We start from the raw sequence: 17,785 nt of genomic DNA, 5'->3' as shown, positions 1-17,785 counted from the left end.
TTTCCTACAAGATTCCTATTCCTATGATAATCCTATTCTATGAACCAAAAGAGGCCTTAGGTTTTTTTGTCACCGGTTTTTCCGCCGGCTTTTCTGGTTGGTTTCCCTGTCGCCTTTTCCCAGCATGAGTGTTTCCGGGTTTTAGTGTCTTTTTGCTTTTTATTTTTTATGTTTCTTTTTTTGTCTCTTTTAAATTTAAACCTTTTCAAAGTTATTACATTTTTTAAAATTCGCAAACTTTCCTGTTAATGAACCTTTTCAAGTCATTTAACTTTTTAAATATTCCTGATTTTTTAGAATTCATGAACTTTATTCAAATTCCCTAACTTTTCTCAACTTCATGATTTTTTTTGAAAATCCACAGATTTTTCAATATTCTATGACTTTTTTGAAATTCATGATCTTCTTGGAATTCTTAACTTTTTCCAAATTTAGGGTTTTAAAAAAAATTGAACTCACGATATTTTTTCAAATTTTATGAACTTATTTTTGTATTCATACTTTTATCAAAAGTTAACGGTCAACCCATCAACTAGTGAATGGCCAACCAGTCAAACCGATTAACCACACAAAAGAGCGGACAAAAACTCTGCCATTCCACGTACGCAACCACACAAACTAGTGGACGAAAAAGGTTCATTCTGCCCCCACTTAGTCTCATTGCGTAATTAACGCTAACATCCCCGCATGGTGAGAGGTTGTCTGCTCGAGGACCTAGCCCCCTTGTGCGCTCATGTCAGAGAACTTCATGGAGCATTGGCCGTTGGCTGCTCCAGTCGCCGCCCTTACTCCTCAGGGCGCCACATGTCGAGAGATCGAGGCAATAGCCCATGCTTATCATCCTCATCTAGTTGGCCTCCATGGATGCGGGACACCATGAGGTCGCCAAATCCACCGCTGGCCGGTCAAAGGATCCTTGGAGGACGACTGTTGTTCGGAGCCTTGCTATCTATCTCCAATAGTCGTCCGACCCCCCATTGCTACCCACATGCCACGACCCTTCCCAACCAATGTCGCGTCCCTTTCCAACCAATGTCGTCGACAGCGTCACAGATGACGACATGACATCGTCGGGCCTCCTCACCTTCCTCCCTGCTCCCACCGCAGCGGTGCCGCTCTTCGAGTCGGCGGCCTGCAGGGCCGGGGTACGAGCGGGATCTGCGGCGACAACACCTCGGCCATTAGAGGGGACGATGCGTCGGACGATTAGTTGACCCGTCCCGTCAACTCCGACGTGAAGGACGACCTCACATGTGCGATTGGAGGTCGGGGGGAGGGCTGCCGTACGACCAGTTCCTTGGTGCGTGCTTCCATTGCCAGACCAGCAACCGCGACATCTTCTTCATGTACAGGTCTGCTCCCAGAGTCGGTCTCTCTAGCTAGCCTTCATTCTTCTTTTTGTGTTGATTTAGCTTCCGTTCCGTGATGTTGCTTGGATTTTCGACCGTCGTTTAGGTTTTCTGGATAGTGACAAATCCAATGTCTTTGGAATTGTGTTTTTTTTTTGGAAAAAAGAATAGCAATTTTGACCGTCAGGGAAATGCTTTAGTCGATGTCTGACCTATTTCTCCAGACAAAAAAAAGAAGGTATAATATGATTCGCTTCTCCCCCCAAATAAAACAAGGTTGGGCTGGCCACGACCAAGGTGAGTTAGCTGTGGGCGGTCGTATTGCAGCCCAAGCTAACAATGTAGATTCATTTTGTCGTAATTAAGGCATGTTTCAACACTATTGCAAACAAAACTTTGCTGAGATATATAGTCCGTTCTTGATGGACTGAGGCTATGCTGATTTAGCGTGTGGTAGAAACCTGTTTGTCGCCGCAACAAAGTCACCATGGTCGTAGCGGGCAACGACGCCACATGCGTATGATAGGGTATCTTTCACAGAAAGTTGCATCGACATTTATCTTGGCCAAACCATGACTAGGTTTTGCCCGCACATGATTACGCTTCCGAAGCGGTAATTTATAGCCAAAACTCAAATAGATACTGTCGTTTTCTTCATTGTTTGGACCGAAACTCCTATAACCATTTGTCAACATTGCCACCATATATGTACCACGCCGCTACAAGGGCCACTTCCGCCGCTTGGAGATCATTGGAAACAACATCAGTTTTGGAGAGAATTTCAAGTGTTATCGATCCCGATCGGTCTCTCTAATATGGACCTGTTAGCACACCGTAGTGCATCCCATATTTCCTTGACACGATCGCATTGAAACAAACAATGGTGAATATCTTCCGCCCCCAATCACGCAAGCAGGACACTGCGGCGAACATGGAATATGCCAAGATGCTAGTACACCCTAGCAGCGAAAACCTCATGACACTTTCCACGTGAAGTGTTTCCATGCATCACCAGAAATTCAAGTGGGTTTCCTCGAAAATAAACATCCCAAAACGGAAAGGGCAGCCGGGAGAAGGACGCCCCGTGCGCCATCAGCCGCAGGATCAGATCTCAACGGCTCTACGATCCCGCCCGGCAGCCCAGGAACCTTCTAGAGCTTCACGAGCCCTCCCCTGCCAAATTATAAAATCCCCGGTTCCGCCTCCAGCAATCCTCCACTTCAAACCCTAGCCCCCCTCCGCCCCCCTCCTCCTTGACCCGCCGCCGCTTCTGCCACCCCGAAAGAAAAACACACACACACGGTAGAGAGCTTCAGCATCCCCTGAGCGCGAGAGATGGCGGCGAAGGGCGACGGGCCGGCGATCGGCATCGACCTCGGCACGACCTACTCGTGCGTCGGCGTGTGGCAGCACGACCGGGTCGAGATCATCGCCAATGACCAGGGCAACCGCACCACGCCGTCGTACGTCGCCTTCACCGACTCGGAGCGCCTCATCGGCGACGCCGCCAAGAACCAGGTGGCCATGAACCCCATCAACACCGTCTTCGGTGAGCGCCCCGTCTCTTTGCCTTTGCACTCGTCACAGCTCTCAGATCTGCTTACTGTTTTCATAAATTGATTATTACTAGGCTACCCTCGATTTACTCCGGTTAGCGTGTTTTGGTAATGTTTCCATGGATCTAAGTGTTGTTGGTCCTGGCCGCTCAGATCCGTGGTCGTAGCTATAAAGATTTCTGTGCTGGCAATGGTTCCTAGAGGTGGCTGTTGTAGCTGGTTGGTATTGAGGTGTCAGATCTGTTAGTATTAGTATATATGACTTGCACAGTTGGATCTTGTTGTTTGGTCTCACTTAGATCTATTTGTTTATAGTTGATCTGGACTGTGAGTTGTTTAACACTCTGTTGACATGTGTCTCGGTTGATACATATTAGATCTTGTATTATTATTAATGTTATATTAGAGCTTGATTGCTTTGTCTTGCCAAGTGCGATTTGTTTAACATGTTTTATAAATATACATTGTCTGCCTTGTGTCCTCTTGTTCATGTCAGTTAAAGCAAGTATGTCTTAACACAATGTAGTATTGGAACTGTTCTGTTGAAATTCCACATAGTTGTATGGTAGGCTTGCTGTTCGCTGCACACTTTGTGTTGCTTTATCATTTGAATTAGTTACTGTTGGCGTTTCTCTTTAATTTTTGGAGCTAGCAGATGGATGATGGTAAGAAATCCAAGCGCTTTTCTGCTGAATTTATGATGGATGGCTTTGGGCCATTAAGTTTGCTACCACGTTTTGTGAAGCGGAATTGGGGCGAATACCTTTGATTTGCTCCTTTTTTGCCTGTTTAATTTTAGATGTGGCAAGACTGGGCAGCGAGCTAAATGTGCCCATAGCTTTCATGGTTTTCAATCTGAACAATCTGTGGCTCAATCTCCCATTGTTTTTTACTTATTTTTTTACTTATGGGATTTTGATATGATGGTTCATGGCAAATTATCCTTTTTGTCTGTTGTTCGTTTGGCATGCATGACTTGATGGGAGAAATGATGATCATTTTACACATGCACTACCATCTGATCTCCCATTGCTGTTTGTATATAGTTATAAGATATCTTCATGTGATTAAAACTTTTTGGGATTCGATGCTGAACCTGTTTTGCTGTGCTATCTGTGATGCAAACAATACCATTTGCTGAATCACTGTGATTATTATAAACAAGATCACCATCTTTCGGCTGAGATTGCATGGCAAGTTAATTTTGCTTTGTTTAATGCAATGTTCATCACCAAATGCCATTTGGTATCTGACACCTGGTCATTTTTTTGTGATTCTGTGTCTTGAAATGTGGCAGAAAATGAGGGGGGGTGGAACTTTGCGACGCTGGCTGCTCCTAATGAGCCTCTAGTTACTATATATCCGTTTACATAACATTGCTTAGGAGGGTTTATTATTGGATAGGGACCTCTAGATACATGCCCCAGTCCATTTATATACATGAACCATGTTTTCTGCCTTAGTCATTTGTTGTCTGCTTTGCCTCAGTTTAATTAAGTAGCATGAGATTGAACTTCTCATATAATGGTTGGTGTTACTTTTCTGTTCAATTTCTGACATGAACTGTTTTGTGCAGATGCCAAGCGTCTCATTGGCCGTAGGTTCACTGATTCTACTGTCCAGAGTGATATTAAGCTGTGGCCCTTCAAGGTTGTTGCTGGACCTGGTGACAAGCCCATGATCAATGTCCAGTACAAGGGTGAGGAGAAGCAGTTTGCAGCTGAGGAGATATCTTCTATGGTCCTCATCAAGATGCGTGAGATTGCAGAAGCTTTCCTTGGCACCACTGTGAAGAATGCTGTTGTCACTGTACCTGCATACTTCAATGACTCGCAGAGGCAGGCTACCAAGGATGCTGGTGTCATTGCTGGCATCAATGTCCTCCGTATCATCAACGAGCCAACAGCTGCTGCCATTGCTTATGGTCTTGACAAGAAGGCTTCCAGTGTTGGTGAGAAGAACGTCCTCATCTTTGACCTTGGAGGTGGTACCTTTGATGTCTCTCTTCTCACCATTGAGGAGGGTATCTTCGAGGTTAAAGCCACAGCTGGTGACACTCATCTTGGTGGTGAGGACTTTGACAACAGGATGGTCAACCACTTCGTCCAGGAGTTCAAGAGGAAGAACAAGAAGGACATCAGTGGCAACCCAAGAGCTCTGCGGAGGCTGAGGACATCCTGTGAGAGGGCAAAGAGAACTCTCTCCTCCACTGCCCAGACCACCATTGAGATTGACTCGCTGTTTGAGGGCATTGACTTCTACTCCACCATCACCCGTGCCAGGTTTGAGGAGATGAACATGGATCTGTTCAGGAAGTGTATGGAGCCTGTGGAGAAGTGTTTGAGGGACGCAAAGATGGACAAGAGCACCGTGCACGATGTTGTCCTTGTTGGTGGTTCCACTAGGATTCCCAGAGTGCAGCAGCTTCTCCAGGACTTCTTCAACGGCAAAGAGCTCTGCAAGAGCATCAACCCTGATGAGGCTGTTGCCTATGGAGCTGCTGTCCAGGCTGCCATCTTGAGTGGAGAGGGCAACGAGAAGGTCCAGGACCTGCTGCTGTTGGATGTCACTCCTCTTTCTCTTGGTCTGGAGACGGCCGGGGGTGTGATGACGGTCTTGATCCCAAGGAACACCACCATCCCCACCAAGAAGGAGCAGGTCTTCTCCACCTACTCGGACAACCAGCCTGGTGTGCTCATCCAGGTGTACGAGGGTGAGAGGACCAGGACCCGTGACAACAACCTCCTTGGCAAGTTCGAGCTGTCCGGCATCCCTCCTGCACCCAGGGGAGTTCCCCAGATCACTGTCTGCTTTGACATTGATGCCAATGGTATCCTGAACGTGTCTGCCGAGGACAAGACGACTGGGCAGAAGAACAAGATCACCATCACCAACGACAAGGGCAGGCTGAGCAAGGAGGAGATTGAGAAGATGGTCCAGGAGGCTGAGAAGTACAAGTCTGAGGATGAGGAGCACAAGAAGAAGGTGGAGTCAAAGAACGCCCTGGAGAACTACTCCTACAACATGCGCAACACCATCAAGGATGAGAAGATTGCCTCCAAGCTGCCAGCGGACGACAAGAAGAAGATTGAGGACGCCATCGACGCTGCCATCCAGTGGCTGGACACGAACCAGCTCGCTGAGGCGGACGAGTTCGAGGACAAGATGAAGGAGCTGGAGGCCCTGTGCAACCCCATCATCGCCAAGATGTACCAGGGCGCTGGTGCCGACATGGAGGGCGGCATGGACGACGACACCCCGGCTGCTTCCGGCGGTGCTGGCCCCAAGATCGAGGAGGTCGACTAAATGAGTCGATGTTCTGTTGCAGAGGCGGTGAAGCCTGCTTCTTAGTTATTATGTGTGTCCTATGTTATCTGAGACTGGGTTGCGGTGTGTTTTGGTACGAGTGGTCAGGGTTATTCTGTGCGAGTTGACATTCGTGGAACATCAGTGGATTATGGGTCACGTCACGTCTAAGTAATACAAGTATTATTCTAAATCATCTGGTGATTTTGGGCAGTATACTAGTATCATTTTCTCTTTTGAGATTGATTTTCTGTATGACCGAGCCATCTGCTTTTTTAGTTCAGTTACTTCTCTACGTCCTTCTGTCTTGCTGTCTTCTGTGTTTGGAAGCCTGGAGGACAGTGCTGACTTAATTTTATAACTTTACTTTGTTTTGTTTTGTTTTCTTTGTTTTATGTTTGTTTTGCTTTTGTTTTTCCTGGAGAAGATTGTTGTGATGAGGACAAACAAGCTCCCTCTTCTGAAAGCCTCTTGTTCTTTTGCCATTTCTTTTCTTGTTTATTTGATTTATGGATTTTTCCACAGGTATTGAAAACAATCTTAACTCGGTGCTGTTATCCAGTGATGAATTTTAGGTCTGTCTTTGCTTGGAAACCAGTTATAGGATCTGGGACTTGATTCCTCTTTAATATAGCTGTAGTGCATTTGCTACTGGAAAATTTATGGAAATGATGATGAAGTTAAGGCTTGTTTTTCAAAACGTTTGCAGTTGCCGCATAAGAGCTGATGCTGCTACTTCCTTGGATGTCTGAGCAGTGTTATTTCTGGTGGTCAATGTTGTGCTTCTCAATGGGTTTCTGCACGCGAGAAACGCGAACAATCGGGACTGATTGTGCCATGCTGCCAAATCTGCAATTTCTGTAGTAATCTAAGTTCTGTACTGTAGACCTGGATGTTTGTGTATCTGTATTTCTGTTTATGTTTGCCTGGTGATGAAAAACCTATTAATCATACCATCTTTCGGGACTGATTGGTTGATGTGCTCCCATGCTCATTCTGCAATTCTGAGGCCAAATTGAACAGCTTTTGATCGTCGTTTTTGCTTCTTAAGTGTGTAATTTTTCCGAATACTTTCAAAATTCTTTAGATATTATGTGTATTGTCGAGAATCTGGCCGGAGAGTGATGAAAATCATGAACAAAACACACATCTTTCGGGACTGATTGGTGCGCTCTGTGTGCCATGTTGTGAAAGTCTTCAATTCAGATGCCCACCTACCAGATTTCCTCCAAAATAGAACTTTTGTGTTTCTGATTTGATCTATGTTAAAATTTTATAGATTGATTCTTATGGGCTACACTTTATGTAGATCTTGAGTCTCTTACCGATTGTGAGGTGCAGCGAATAACATTCTCCAAAATTGCTCCTGCTGTTCTTATCATAAATGTTTGATGGTTTTTAAGTCGTCGTTTTATCTGCAGCTCAGTTCGGTGAGTCCAGTGATGGCACATATTTGAGACCTGAGTTTTCTTCCTTGATCAAAATCATAAGCATAATCCCTACGGCCACTGATTTGATCTTCTATTGTTCCTGGTCTACCAATTTGAATATTATGTTGTTCCATGATCCTCTTCCTTAACTTTTGCTCGAGTATTGTTTGATCGTGTGTACCTTCTAGTGTCATGGATGGAGATATGCACTGAGCTCTGAGCATCACTGTGGTCTGAATTTGCCTAGAAAGCATTGTCTGACAGCTCAACCATTAATTCTCAGTGTCAAAGAACTGTGGGCCTGAACTGAGGGTACTTCATAAGGTTTCCGTTTGATTTTTCTTTCCTATGATTGGAGATTGTCGTTCATGTATCCCGTTGCTGAGTGTTAAAAAGTAGTGGCCTGACTCATACATTGATGAGACCTACTCCCTCCGTTCCATATTAGTTGTCGCTCAAATGGATCTATCTAGCATTGAAATATGTCTAGATATATCCATTTCAGAGACAACTAATATGAAACGGAGGGAGTATATTATTACCCAGATGGATCTGAATCAACAACATATCTGATTTTGTTATTCGTTTGTGTTTTTTTAGCTATCTGGTCTCTGTTTTGGCCTCCTGGACAAATATGTCTGCATCATCCGAGCTAGCCTTGTGGTTGGCATCCGAGAAGAAACATTATCTATCTTCTCCAATCGTCTCAAACATTACATTTTCAATTACTTTTTTTCTTCTGCTTTTTCTCATGTTTGCGTTAGTTCCTATTCTCCCTCTTAGTTGGGAGTCAAGTTTTTTACTGGACCCGGATCTGAGGGGGACGCAGCGAGCGTGGATAGTGAGACGGTTTACTTACCAACCCTTTGCGGCCTTTGCCATTGCTCTGGAGTCAAATGGTCTAACCAAGAACCCCTTCTCAGATATTGTTCTAAAATATTTAGAATTATTTTACTTTCCTGCTGGCAAGTGTTGATCAGATATCCTACACTCTCAATGGAAAATTCCATGTGTGGACTAATAATCTCCGCTTATTATCTGATGCCTGGCATAAAGCACTTTATTTGTCGTTCTTTTTTCCCCATACAAATTTATCAAACCCTGCAAATGATGTGAAATATTATATGGTAAACACTGAACCTTTGATATGTTTACAAAACTCCGCTTATTATCTGATGCCACCCATCAGCTTCAAACGACTTTTATCAAGTTATCTTGCCTGCACAATTTTGGTGTACTGCGGTATTTATGTCCATCTCTTCTGTGAATTTCTTTTGATTAATGGCAGTATGTTAAAGGACTTGGCATCCAGAGCACTTCAACAAGTCATTTCCATACCCTTCTTTTAATGTTAAAGATCTCAACACACGGCATCTCATCTGTTCAGTACCATTTTGCCCTTGCTGTGCGATGAGCTACCTTTTCCTTCCATTTAATTTCCATAGAATTACCAGTCATATTATATATGTATCAGGTAGACAAGGGTGTTATTGAGCACTTGCTTCCTTCACTGCGCGAAAATGATTGGGATGTTCTTATTGCACATTTCCTTGGTGTTGTAAGTTGTTTGTGTTCACTTTGGCGCTGGCTTACACATTTGATCCTTTCCCTTGTGGAACCTGAAGCGTATGAGACCAACTTTCTTTAATTTTAGGATCATACAGGTTATTCTTGCATTGGGAGCCGTATGCACGGCAGCGAAGCTGCAACCATAGGACATACAAATTCGGTATGCACACACAGATGTGGTTAGCGGTAACTATGCCGCTGTCACATGTTTACTGAATTATTTATACTAATCAATTACATCGAGGGGCGCCCTCATATACATTATTTTTGGGGGTTCATATCAAGTTTTGATCGCTTTCCACGATATGCCACGTGGTCCATATACTTCATTTGACTTGACAAAGTTATCATCTACAGCTAATGGTCGATTCATTTAATCAATGAGCTGGTCCTAAACCGATCAGTGTAATTTAAACACAGCTGCAAACCCGAGATCAACACAGGAGTTCTTCATAAACATCAGGTTCTTGGAGTCTTCAAGATAAAGCTGTTGCCTGATCCTGTATTCAGCTAGACCCTCACTTCTCTGGCAGTTGAGCACAGGCTGCTTGAGGTATGACGCCTTCCTTTCTTGTTATGTAGTACCTATCTGTAATCGTGTGTGCATATATCTAGTTTGAAGATTAGAGACAGCAACCTTGCAATATTACTCCAAATTTGTTTGTGAAGGCTTAGCTGGAGTTCAGATCTCCACCCCTTTCCCCCCTATGTACTCTAAATTTGTTCAACTTTGGTTTTTCTAGATTGGAAGTCTTCCCAAGTAGAGATTAGACAATCACTTGCTTCAGGCCCTCTTTGTTTGTGCTACTGGAAAAGGATCTTTGACAGTCCATCTTCTCTTCCAATTTGTATGTAAGCTTAAAAATCTATCTGCTTTGCAACTCCTCTAGACGCAAGATGTCTGCGGAAGATAAGCTCCCAAAACAGAGCTTATAAGGATTTTCAAATTTCCTTGCTTCTTGTTGAACTGGAATATGCAAACTGGATTATCTTATATGCCAATATACTGCTACTGCCATGAGGCTGAAAGTTGGGTTGCACTTGAGGTGGGCAAGCCGCTGCAGGGAGATGGCTCTAAACTCAATCCAAACATCTTCATTTTCATGGGCCGTGACAACAGGGTGCAACCTATGTGGGTTGTCCCTAGCATGCTCTCTTGTCGTCGGTGCTGGTGATCACCGTGATGCACAGCTGCAATATCTTGTTTGGAGTGGATTCATTTGTAGGATTTGTAAGAATCTATCCACCTTCTTCGTTGTTGATAGTCGAATTTCGTAACTTGGGTAGGAACTAATTATGTTGGTCTCAACAGATTTTAAATTTCAGCATGATGACTCTATACTCGAATTTGCAATTGAGACAGATTGTTTGCCTCAACCCCAAGTAATTGAACTGTTATTTCAATGAGAGTAGTAAATTGGCTGAAAATTTGGTTTCCGACTGAGCGATGAACCCACAAAGAAATCTTGCGCTGAGGAGCTACTTCTACTTCCATTATGCTTTTATTTTTTCTGTGCAGATGCTCTAAACCCAAATAAACAGATTAAACATGATTCCAGGTTGGAGATGTTTATTACAGTGGCTGGAGCTTGTTGGTAGTGACCGAGCTTTGGCAGAGTTAGTTTGTAGCTGTTCTGGTTAGCATTGCACTGGATGAATCATATGTGACAAGTCAGAAACTTTGTCAACTTTGTTTTCTTAAACTGCAGAGATGCTCAATGTATGAGAATTCTTATAAATCACTAACATTCAGAAATTGAGAGATTGACAACAACGGCCCAACCCAGTCCAGCACTTTAATTTCCTGGCACGTTGACTGGTAAACTATCTCAGACAATTCAAATAGATAGAAAGGTGAAATTGCTGCGATTTTTATGAAATAAGTACATCTTTTAAGCCCCACATTGAAATATGACAGCTATATTTTCGTCCCATCTCTGAGTAACATTAATAATCACACGGAACATATTGTTTTGCGTGCTTATAACACAAAATAAAAGTAGAATAGATGTCACCTTCTTTTGGAAGTTTGAACTTCTGAGAATATCTTTTTTTACCGGAAAGTTTCAGAGAATCTTCCTAACTGTATGTATCTGACTAGGAAAGTTGAGACAAATCGGCCACTTGCAGAGGTAAATGGCACAATAGCAGGCAATTCTTTAATGGGTAATACCAAAAAAGTTATATCTCCATACTTGCAGATTGAACTTGGAAGAACCCTGGTCAACTGTTTATTATTTTTCAATTTTACAATCTCATTACTAGACTAACCATTCACCCTGTATATGGGATTTTTAAGTGGAAGCAGAGTAACAGACCTCCTTTGCTGTTGAAAATACACCTTCAAGCTTCAGACAGCGAACTGTTAAGTCTTCATTCTTTGTAACATGTTAAATGCTGTGAGTTGATCAAACAGATCAGTACAACATTAAGTTATACATTTTGGAGAAGTTATATATCACTGTTTCTGAAATATTTTTCTGAAATGTACATTTTACAACATCTTGGTATAAAACTTGTCCTAATGTACATATGAACTAGTACAATATCATCTAGAACAACATACACAACAATGGGCTCATCTGGATCTAGTAACACAAATCAGTAGGAAATAAATTTGTGGAAGAACATACATGCAAGAGGAAGATACCTGTGATGGTTGCTGGCTTGATGGGCACATGATATGGTCGTTATTAAGTTGGTTCCAACTTTGATCCAACCTTTAAACTTCTCAAAAAAGAGGCACCATGTAGACCGATGGCTTCCAGCACATCCCCAGCTTCAGGCTCGCTGCCTGAATGCTCATAGAGATGAAATGCAGCACTCAGGATGAAGCTGTCAGGTTTCAGTGACCCGCGTGTTGTCTCGAAGAGCGATATGCCCTCGTCGACGCGACCGTGCTCAAGGTACGCCCTCATCATTGCCCGGCAACATGCTAAATCAACAGCCACACCAATCTCCTGCATCTGGCCGCAGATCCTCTGGGCTTCATCAATCTGGTCTGCCTTCAGAAAGGCAATAATGAGGTGGCTAAAATGAGGGCATGAAGGGGTTATGCCGCTGCTCAACATCATCTGGATGGCTTTCTCAGCTTTGGAGTAGCATCTACTTTCTGAGTATGATCTGATCAATGCAAGGTACGTCGTCGAGTCGGGAACTTGACCGTGTGATTGCATCTCCTGGAAAACAATCTCTGCTTCATCATGCAGCCTGGAAGTGGCATAGGCATTGATCATGGAGTTGAAACTGATCTGCACATTGATTGCAAGTTTCAGTCACAGTAGTCAATCTCAATGCAGATAACTGTAGTTTCAGAAGTCAGACACCAACGGAAGCATACCTTTCCAGGCATGATACCAAGTTCCTTCATTCTATCGAATAGTGAAGACGCCTCCTGATGTCTCCCTGAAGAAATTGCACTGAATAGTACGAACGAGAGTGCGAAAAACTCGTCGAACATGAAAAGGGAAATCTTCTTTGATTCCTATACGCAAGGTAGAAGGGACTAACCAGCCTTTCCATAGAAGTTAAGCATGTTAGTGTATATCTTCTCGTCGATCAGCAAGCCTAGCTCTTGTGCAGCAGCAAACATTTCAGCAGCCTTGTCCAGCTTTCCTCCTAGGCCATAAACACTGAACAAGAAAACTGAAGCTAATGACAAAGTGGTCTCAAGTCTCAACACAAACATAAAAGAGAAAAAACAGTTGCATACTCCCAACTCCCATTTTCCTGTGGTTTTATCAAGATTATCTACCTTATCATTATATTGAAAGTCTGCAAGGACCGACGAACCCCAGTGGATATCATGCGATCATATATGTTGACAGCTGAGTATAGTTTGCCTGTTTGGAAACTAAAGCTGTAGCAGTTAGCCATGGCACCCATGCCCTGAAAATTTTGCTTGCCCACCTTATGAAGAGGAAAAGATGTTTATCCAGACCTGACTCGAGCATCGACTTGATAAATGTATTATACACAACAGTATCAAGCTCAACTTCACCATGGAAGCAGCCATGTATGATGTTCTCCACCTCCTGAAACTTTCCTGGGAGTAATGTCGCAGTGTGAGTATACACAGAAGCAAAGCGCCTCACCAAACTTACTGCATAAGGATTGGTAGCAGTTAGAAAAAATATTTACCATGTTTGGTCAGGTGAGTGACAAGTATGCTAATTGTCACAACATCTCTGCTATGGCCTTGATCAGCCATTTTCATAAAGAGACGATACGCCTCCTCGATATTGCCGCACTTGCATAATGCATCGACCATGGCATTGTAGACAGGCGCTCCTATTGGAAACGATGTCGATTCTGACTCAAACAGTTCCTCTGCTTGATGTAACTTCTGTTCCTGGCCATATTGGACAATGAGAGTGGCTGTTGCTGAATCTTCAGGCTTGACTCCCAACTGAGTCAGCTGTTCATGAAGGAATTTTGCCTCACATGTCCTCCCTGCAGAAAAATAAATAAATAAACAGCAGTGGATGACAGTATGGTTAGGCATGAACACCATGATCTGTGTGGTACCTGGCTTCCTCACCTTCCCTAGCCAATTTTCTGATCAATTGGCATGCGATGGACGAACCCCCAGGTGTGTCCAACAATGACTTCAACGCCGCGTTCAGTGCCGAACTGTCGGTCTGACAGGCTAGTGCCTTCGACGAACTATCTTGTTCCTGCATCACACTGGTTCTGTTTCTAGCATACATCTCTATCATAGAAACCATTGTTGAACTCTTCATGGTCACTCCACCATTGTTCATCTCTTTCAGTATCTTATCCGCATCGGCGATCATCCCGCTTTTGCAGCAAACTTCCATTACAGTCATGCAGAGGGCCTCATCAAGCTGGATATCTTCTTTTCTCATCTTCAGAATGAATGCACTTGCCTTCTCTAGCTGGCCCAGCTTGACATATAATCTCAGTAGGTCATTGCAGCAGAACACATCAGGGAGACCATATTTGCACAGAGCTCTGAAGACATCTTCAGCTGCAGCTATGTCTTCCCTCGCGACATGGCATCGAAGAAGAGCGCCGTAAGAGAACGATGAAGGCTTCACATTCCTCGATCTCATCAAACCGAAAACCTGCAATGCCTTATCATAGTTGCGAGCATTCATGTGAACTTGAGCCATTGCCACATAAGTCTGTTCATCACTCAGAAGACCCGCACTGTCAATTTCCTCAAAAGTGCGCTGCGCATCGTCGTAGAGCCCGATCTTACCATAGATCCTAATGAGGATCCCATAGATGACCTCATCAATGACAACCCTGCTTCGCTCCATCTCCGAGAAGAGCGAGAGCGCCTTCGAGTAGTCCTCACTCTTGTCATAGAGTGCCAGGAGGGATGCACATGTGTAGTTGCTGGGGACAATGCCATGAGCCCTCATCTCCTCATAGAGCATCACAACCTGCTCCCCTCTGCCATGCCTGGAACTCAAGCTGATCAGGCAACTGTACGTCGCCTCCTCCGGGATGAGTCGGGAGGCCCTCATCTTCCCCATGACATCCATGGCCTCCTCCAGGAGACCCTCCTTGACAAATGAACCGATCACAACTGTGTATGTGAAGTGATTTGGCACCACATTGTTGGCTTCTTCCATTTCCATCATGTGTTTCCAGAGTTGGATCACCTTGCCGTGGAGCCTGTGCTTCTGCAGGGAGGAGAGCATGAAGTTGAAGGCGGAGACGGGCGGCGCCACACCGCGCCTGCGCGTCGCGGCGTAGAAGAGCATCATGTCGCCGTGCCTCCCCCGGCGCGCGTACGCGCACAGCAGGGTGCCGCACGCCACCGCGTCCGGCTCCACGCCGGCCTCGAGCATCTCCAGGAACGCCTCCTCGGCGAGCTCGATCTTGCCGGCGTTGCCATACGCCCTGAGGAGGATGGTGTAGGCGACCACGCTGGGCTCGTAGCACAGCTGCAAGAAAAATAGGTGCGGACCAAGGTTTTGGATTTCGTTTTGTGAAATATACACGCCCCTTAACGAAATTGACGAGCTTTTCGAAAAGCACCATCCAAAATTTGAATTCTTGAATGAAAAACGAGTGATGAATTTTGAACGAAAAATGACCGAGATTTTTCCAAAAAATCAAAGTCTGAGAATAAAAAAGAACCAAGATGAACAGCAATGATCCATTGGTTGATTATACATGCATGAATCAGAATTGTTCAACTAGCGCTCAGAATTTTCAGCTCAAAACGGAGCAAAATTGCTGAGGATTCAGCTCAACATCGCATCGGGGCGGATTAAATCACGGAAAATTTGAAGAAAAAAAATGGTTCGGATGCTGCGATTGTGTGGGGGAATCTTGTTCTGTACCTGGAGCTTCATCCACGAGAAGAAATCGTGGGCCTGGCGCCACCCGCGCTGCTCGCGGAGGACGACGCACATCTCGCGGAAGGTGAGCTTGGCGACGAAGGAGGCCATGGCCTCTCGCATGGCGGACCCGCCGGCGGGCGGGCGGGACGCGGTGGCGCGTGCGGCGCGTGCCGCGGCGACGACGTGGCGGCCGTGGACGTGGCCGGCGCGGTCGTCCTCGACGTACCGGGCCATCTGGCCCTCGGTGCGGCGCACCCACCGGGGCGTTCCGGCGCCGGCGCCCTGGCCGCGGCGCTCCTGGCGGAGGCGCCGCGCCTCGTCGTGGAGGAGCCGCCGGTAAGGCGGCGGGCGGCGCCCCCGCGACGACGACGGCGAGGAGGAGGAGGGCGCGCCGGAGGAGAGCGACCACGAGGCGGCGCCGTCATCGTCCTCCCGGTAGGAGCAGGTGACGGAGACGGCGGCGGTCGGGGCGGCGAGTGGAGTGTGAGGAGGAGGAGGAGGAGCAGAAGGCATCGGCGCGGTGGACGGACGCGGGAAAGCGGAGCGATTACGAGATAAGGTTGGGGTTTCTCCTCTCTTTTTTATCTCTGGTTAAATCGGGTGGGACCCACCTGTCAGTGTGAAGGTTACTATCTGGGTCAGCTCAAAGAGACGAGGATGGGGTACAAATTGACCCCAATCAGCAAGTTGGAAAAACAAATGATATCACAACCGGAAATCCGTTGGATATTTTTTGAAATGCCAAAAAAAATTCAACAAAAATCCCATGTGTACTGTCACATCCAATGCTACATTCAAATTTGTAGGCAAAAAGATTAAACATTTAAGCCTGTGAAAAAGATAAACAGCAAATGTTACTCCAAAATGTCATCCTAAATTTGTTTTTTCACCAGTGAAACACCGCTGCTGTTTCCCATGAAATCTTTTTAAGGATGCTTGTGGCACTAACACGAACATCTAAAAAAGATTTTTTTAAAAACATTTATTATATTTTTTGTTTACTATTCACATGGGAGCGCGCGCTTCCGAGAGCCAAAACGCCGTTCTCCATGATGTGTAAGTGGCGCAGCACGCGAGGACGCCTGCCTTCCACTGATTTTGATAGTATTCATATCCGATTTTTTAATTGTTTAAGTGTAGTTTGAATTAGGAGCTGAAACTTTTTAAGTTTGTACATCAAAGATTGGATGAGTGTCTTCAATTTTCTTCATAATTTTTGAACTTGTCTTGTATCTTAAAAAAAGATCTTATTGATCTCATCTAATGCAGATCCTATACAACTCTTCTCCGAAAGAGCATCTACAGTCGGACTCAGCAAATATGACCCCATAAACGTCCGAAGACACGCAGGGTCAGTGACCAGGCATGTTCATTTTGAACCCTTATTTGTCCGTTCATACATCCACACTCCTCATTTTCTTTCTTATATGTCGGATCACTTGCACATGATTAATGGAGATGAACAGAGAGAAAGAAAAGAATGAATAAAGAAAAGAGAAAAAGTGGTTCAGGGTGGGCCGCGTCTTACGTGGCAGACTGACCGGGCGCGTCCGTGAGTCCTCGTATTCACCCTACATTTGTCTTTAATACGAGGGTTCGAGGACAGCCCAGACGTACAGGGATGATATAAGAGGTCCGGTTAGGTTATTTTTTCCTTCTCTCTCCTATCTGGTCACTGACCGGGAACGTCCATGTTTGAGGAGGATTTGATGATGCCGGTTGTAGATGCTCTTTGTAGATGCTTAGCTGCAGAGGACAAATATGACCCCTTAAACGCCCGCGGACACGCCCGGACGCGTCTGTGGGCAGTGACCGGGAACTTCTCTAATAGCCTCGTCCACATCCGTGTATCTCATATCCGATCCTCTATATTCATACTAAACCATGTAATGTCGATCAAAATACGTAGATCAGCAAATGGACACATGCAAGCACAATACTTTCACCAGAAGATCATATGCTCAAATGACCACCAAAGTTCAAACGACGGACAACTTGAGACTACATCTAAAACTCAAAACTAAATTGAAGCAAAGCGGATCTTCACCACTTCCGGGCCGGCCCCTTCCCCTTCCTGTCGTCAGGGCAGTTGTAGCCGTCGGCAGCTGGTGGAGGATCGTCCGACTCGTCAAACGAGGAGCCATCGTCGTCGTCGGAAGAGGAGGAGACGATGATGAGGCCCTTGAGGCGTCGGACGGCCCGGTCCTGCTGTCGCTTCAGCTTGGCCAGCCGAGCCGCCTCCATCACGTTCTCCT

The 17,785-nt window shown here is 45.3% G+C and overlaps 2 protein-coding genes, 6 non-coding genes and 1 pseudogene across 8 annotated transcripts; 8 read left to right on the top strand and 1 right to left on the bottom strand.

Annotated features, from left to right (window-relative positions):
• The first annotated feature begins 2,568 nt into the window (after positions 1-2,568).
• Positions 2,569-6,424, top strand: LOC119318121 (heat shock cognate 70 kDa protein 2-like). Its single transcript, XM_037592645.1, has 2 exons — positions 2,569-2,898; positions 4,482-6,424. Exons 1-2 carry the CDS (start codon positions 2,685-2,687, stop codon positions 6,209-6,211), a joined length of 1,944 nt encoding a protein of 647 aa, XP_037448542.1. The 5' UTR covers positions 2,569-2,684; the 3' UTR covers positions 6,212-6,424.
• LOC119319730 lies at positions 4,013-4,096 on the top strand. The gene has a single exon (XR_005154597.1). It is a non-coding gene; the product is annotated as a small nucleolar RNA Z196/R39/R59 family (small nucleolar RNA).
• On the top strand, positions 4,139-4,279 carry LOC119319840. The gene has a single exon (XR_005154663.1). It is a non-coding gene; the product is annotated as a small nucleolar RNA F1/F2/snoR5a (small nucleolar RNA).
• A 710-nt stretch (positions 6,425-7,134) lies between the features above and the next one.
• Positions 7,135-7,224, top strand: LOC119319717. The gene has a single exon (XR_005154585.1). It is a non-coding gene; the product is annotated as a small nucleolar RNA SNORD96 family (small nucleolar RNA).
• Positions 7,225-7,646: 422 nt separating this feature from the next.
• LOC119319770 lies at positions 7,647-7,718 on the top strand. The gene has a single exon (XR_005154626.1). It is a non-coding gene; the product is annotated as a small nucleolar RNA R66 (small nucleolar RNA).
• A 115-nt stretch (positions 7,719-7,833) lies between these two features.
• LOC119319860 lies at positions 7,834-7,905 on the top strand (annotated as a pseudogene).
• A 697-nt stretch (positions 7,906-8,602) lies between these two features.
• On the top strand, positions 8,603-8,690 carry LOC119319785. Its single transcript, XR_005154639.1, has one exon. It is a non-coding gene; the product is annotated as a small nucleolar RNA R16 (small nucleolar RNA).
• A 50-nt stretch (positions 8,691-8,740) lies between these two features.
• Positions 8,741-8,824, top strand: LOC119319784. Its single transcript, XR_005154638.1, has one exon. It is a non-coding gene; the product is annotated as a small nucleolar RNA R16 (small nucleolar RNA).
• A 2,523-nt stretch (positions 8,825-11,347) lies between these two features.
• Positions 11,348-16,064, bottom strand: LOC119318120 (pentatricopeptide repeat-containing protein At5g27270-like). Its single transcript, XM_037592644.1, has 9 exons — positions 15,531-16,064; positions 13,751-15,128; positions 13,351-13,662; positions 13,151-13,255; positions 12,965-13,052; positions 12,721-12,842; positions 12,551-12,615; positions 11,861-12,461; positions 11,348-11,607 (listed from the first exon to the last, which is right to left on the bottom strand). The coding sequence occupies exons 1-8, from the start codon at positions 16,041-16,043 to the stop codon at positions 11,904-11,906; spliced, it is 3,141 nt and encodes a 1,046-aa protein (XP_037448541.1). The 5' UTR covers positions 16,044-16,064; the 3' UTR covers positions 11,348-11,607; positions 11,861-11,903.
• Positions 16,065-17,785: the final 1,721 nt, after the last annotated feature.

The sequence above is a fragment of the Triticum dicoccoides genome, chromosome 6A (assembly GCF_002162155.2).
Source record: "Triticum dicoccoides isolate Atlit2015 ecotype Zavitan chromosome 6A, WEW_v2.0, whole genome shotgun sequence".
In the NCBI taxonomy this organism is placed as follows: Eukaryota; Viridiplantae; Streptophyta; class Magnoliopsida; order Poales; family Poaceae; genus Triticum; species Triticum dicoccoides.
The sequence above is the reverse complement of the archived record's forward strand: the minus strand, read 5'-3'. Positions and strand labels throughout refer to the sequence as shown.

What these genes read in the sequence shown, in the direction of transcription:
- LOC119318121 (XM_037592645.1), top strand. Translation starts at nt 2,685, where the DNA reads ATGGCGGCGAAGGGCGACGGGCCGGCGATCGGCATCGACCTCGGCACG. An exon ending in CCCCATCAACACCGTCTTCG is followed by an intron (nt 2,899 to 4,481) that starts GTGAGCGCCCCG and finishes TGTTTTGTGCAG; the next exon opens with ATGCCAAGCGTCTCATTGGC.
- LOC119318120 (XM_037592644.1), bottom strand. Translation starts at nt 16,043, where the DNA reads ATGCCTTCTGCTCCTCCTCCTCCTCCTCACACTCCACTCGCCGCCCCG. An exon ending in CAGAAAATTGGCTAGGGAAG is followed by an intron (nt 13,663 to 13,750) that starts GTGAGGAAGCCA and finishes ATTTTTCTGCAG; the next exon opens with GGAGGACATGTGAGGCAAAA. An exon ending in CAAGTCGATGCTCGAGTCAG is followed by an intron (nt 13,053 to 13,150) that starts GTCTGGATAAAC and finishes GTTTCCAAACAG; the next exon opens with GCAAACTATACTCAGCTGTC.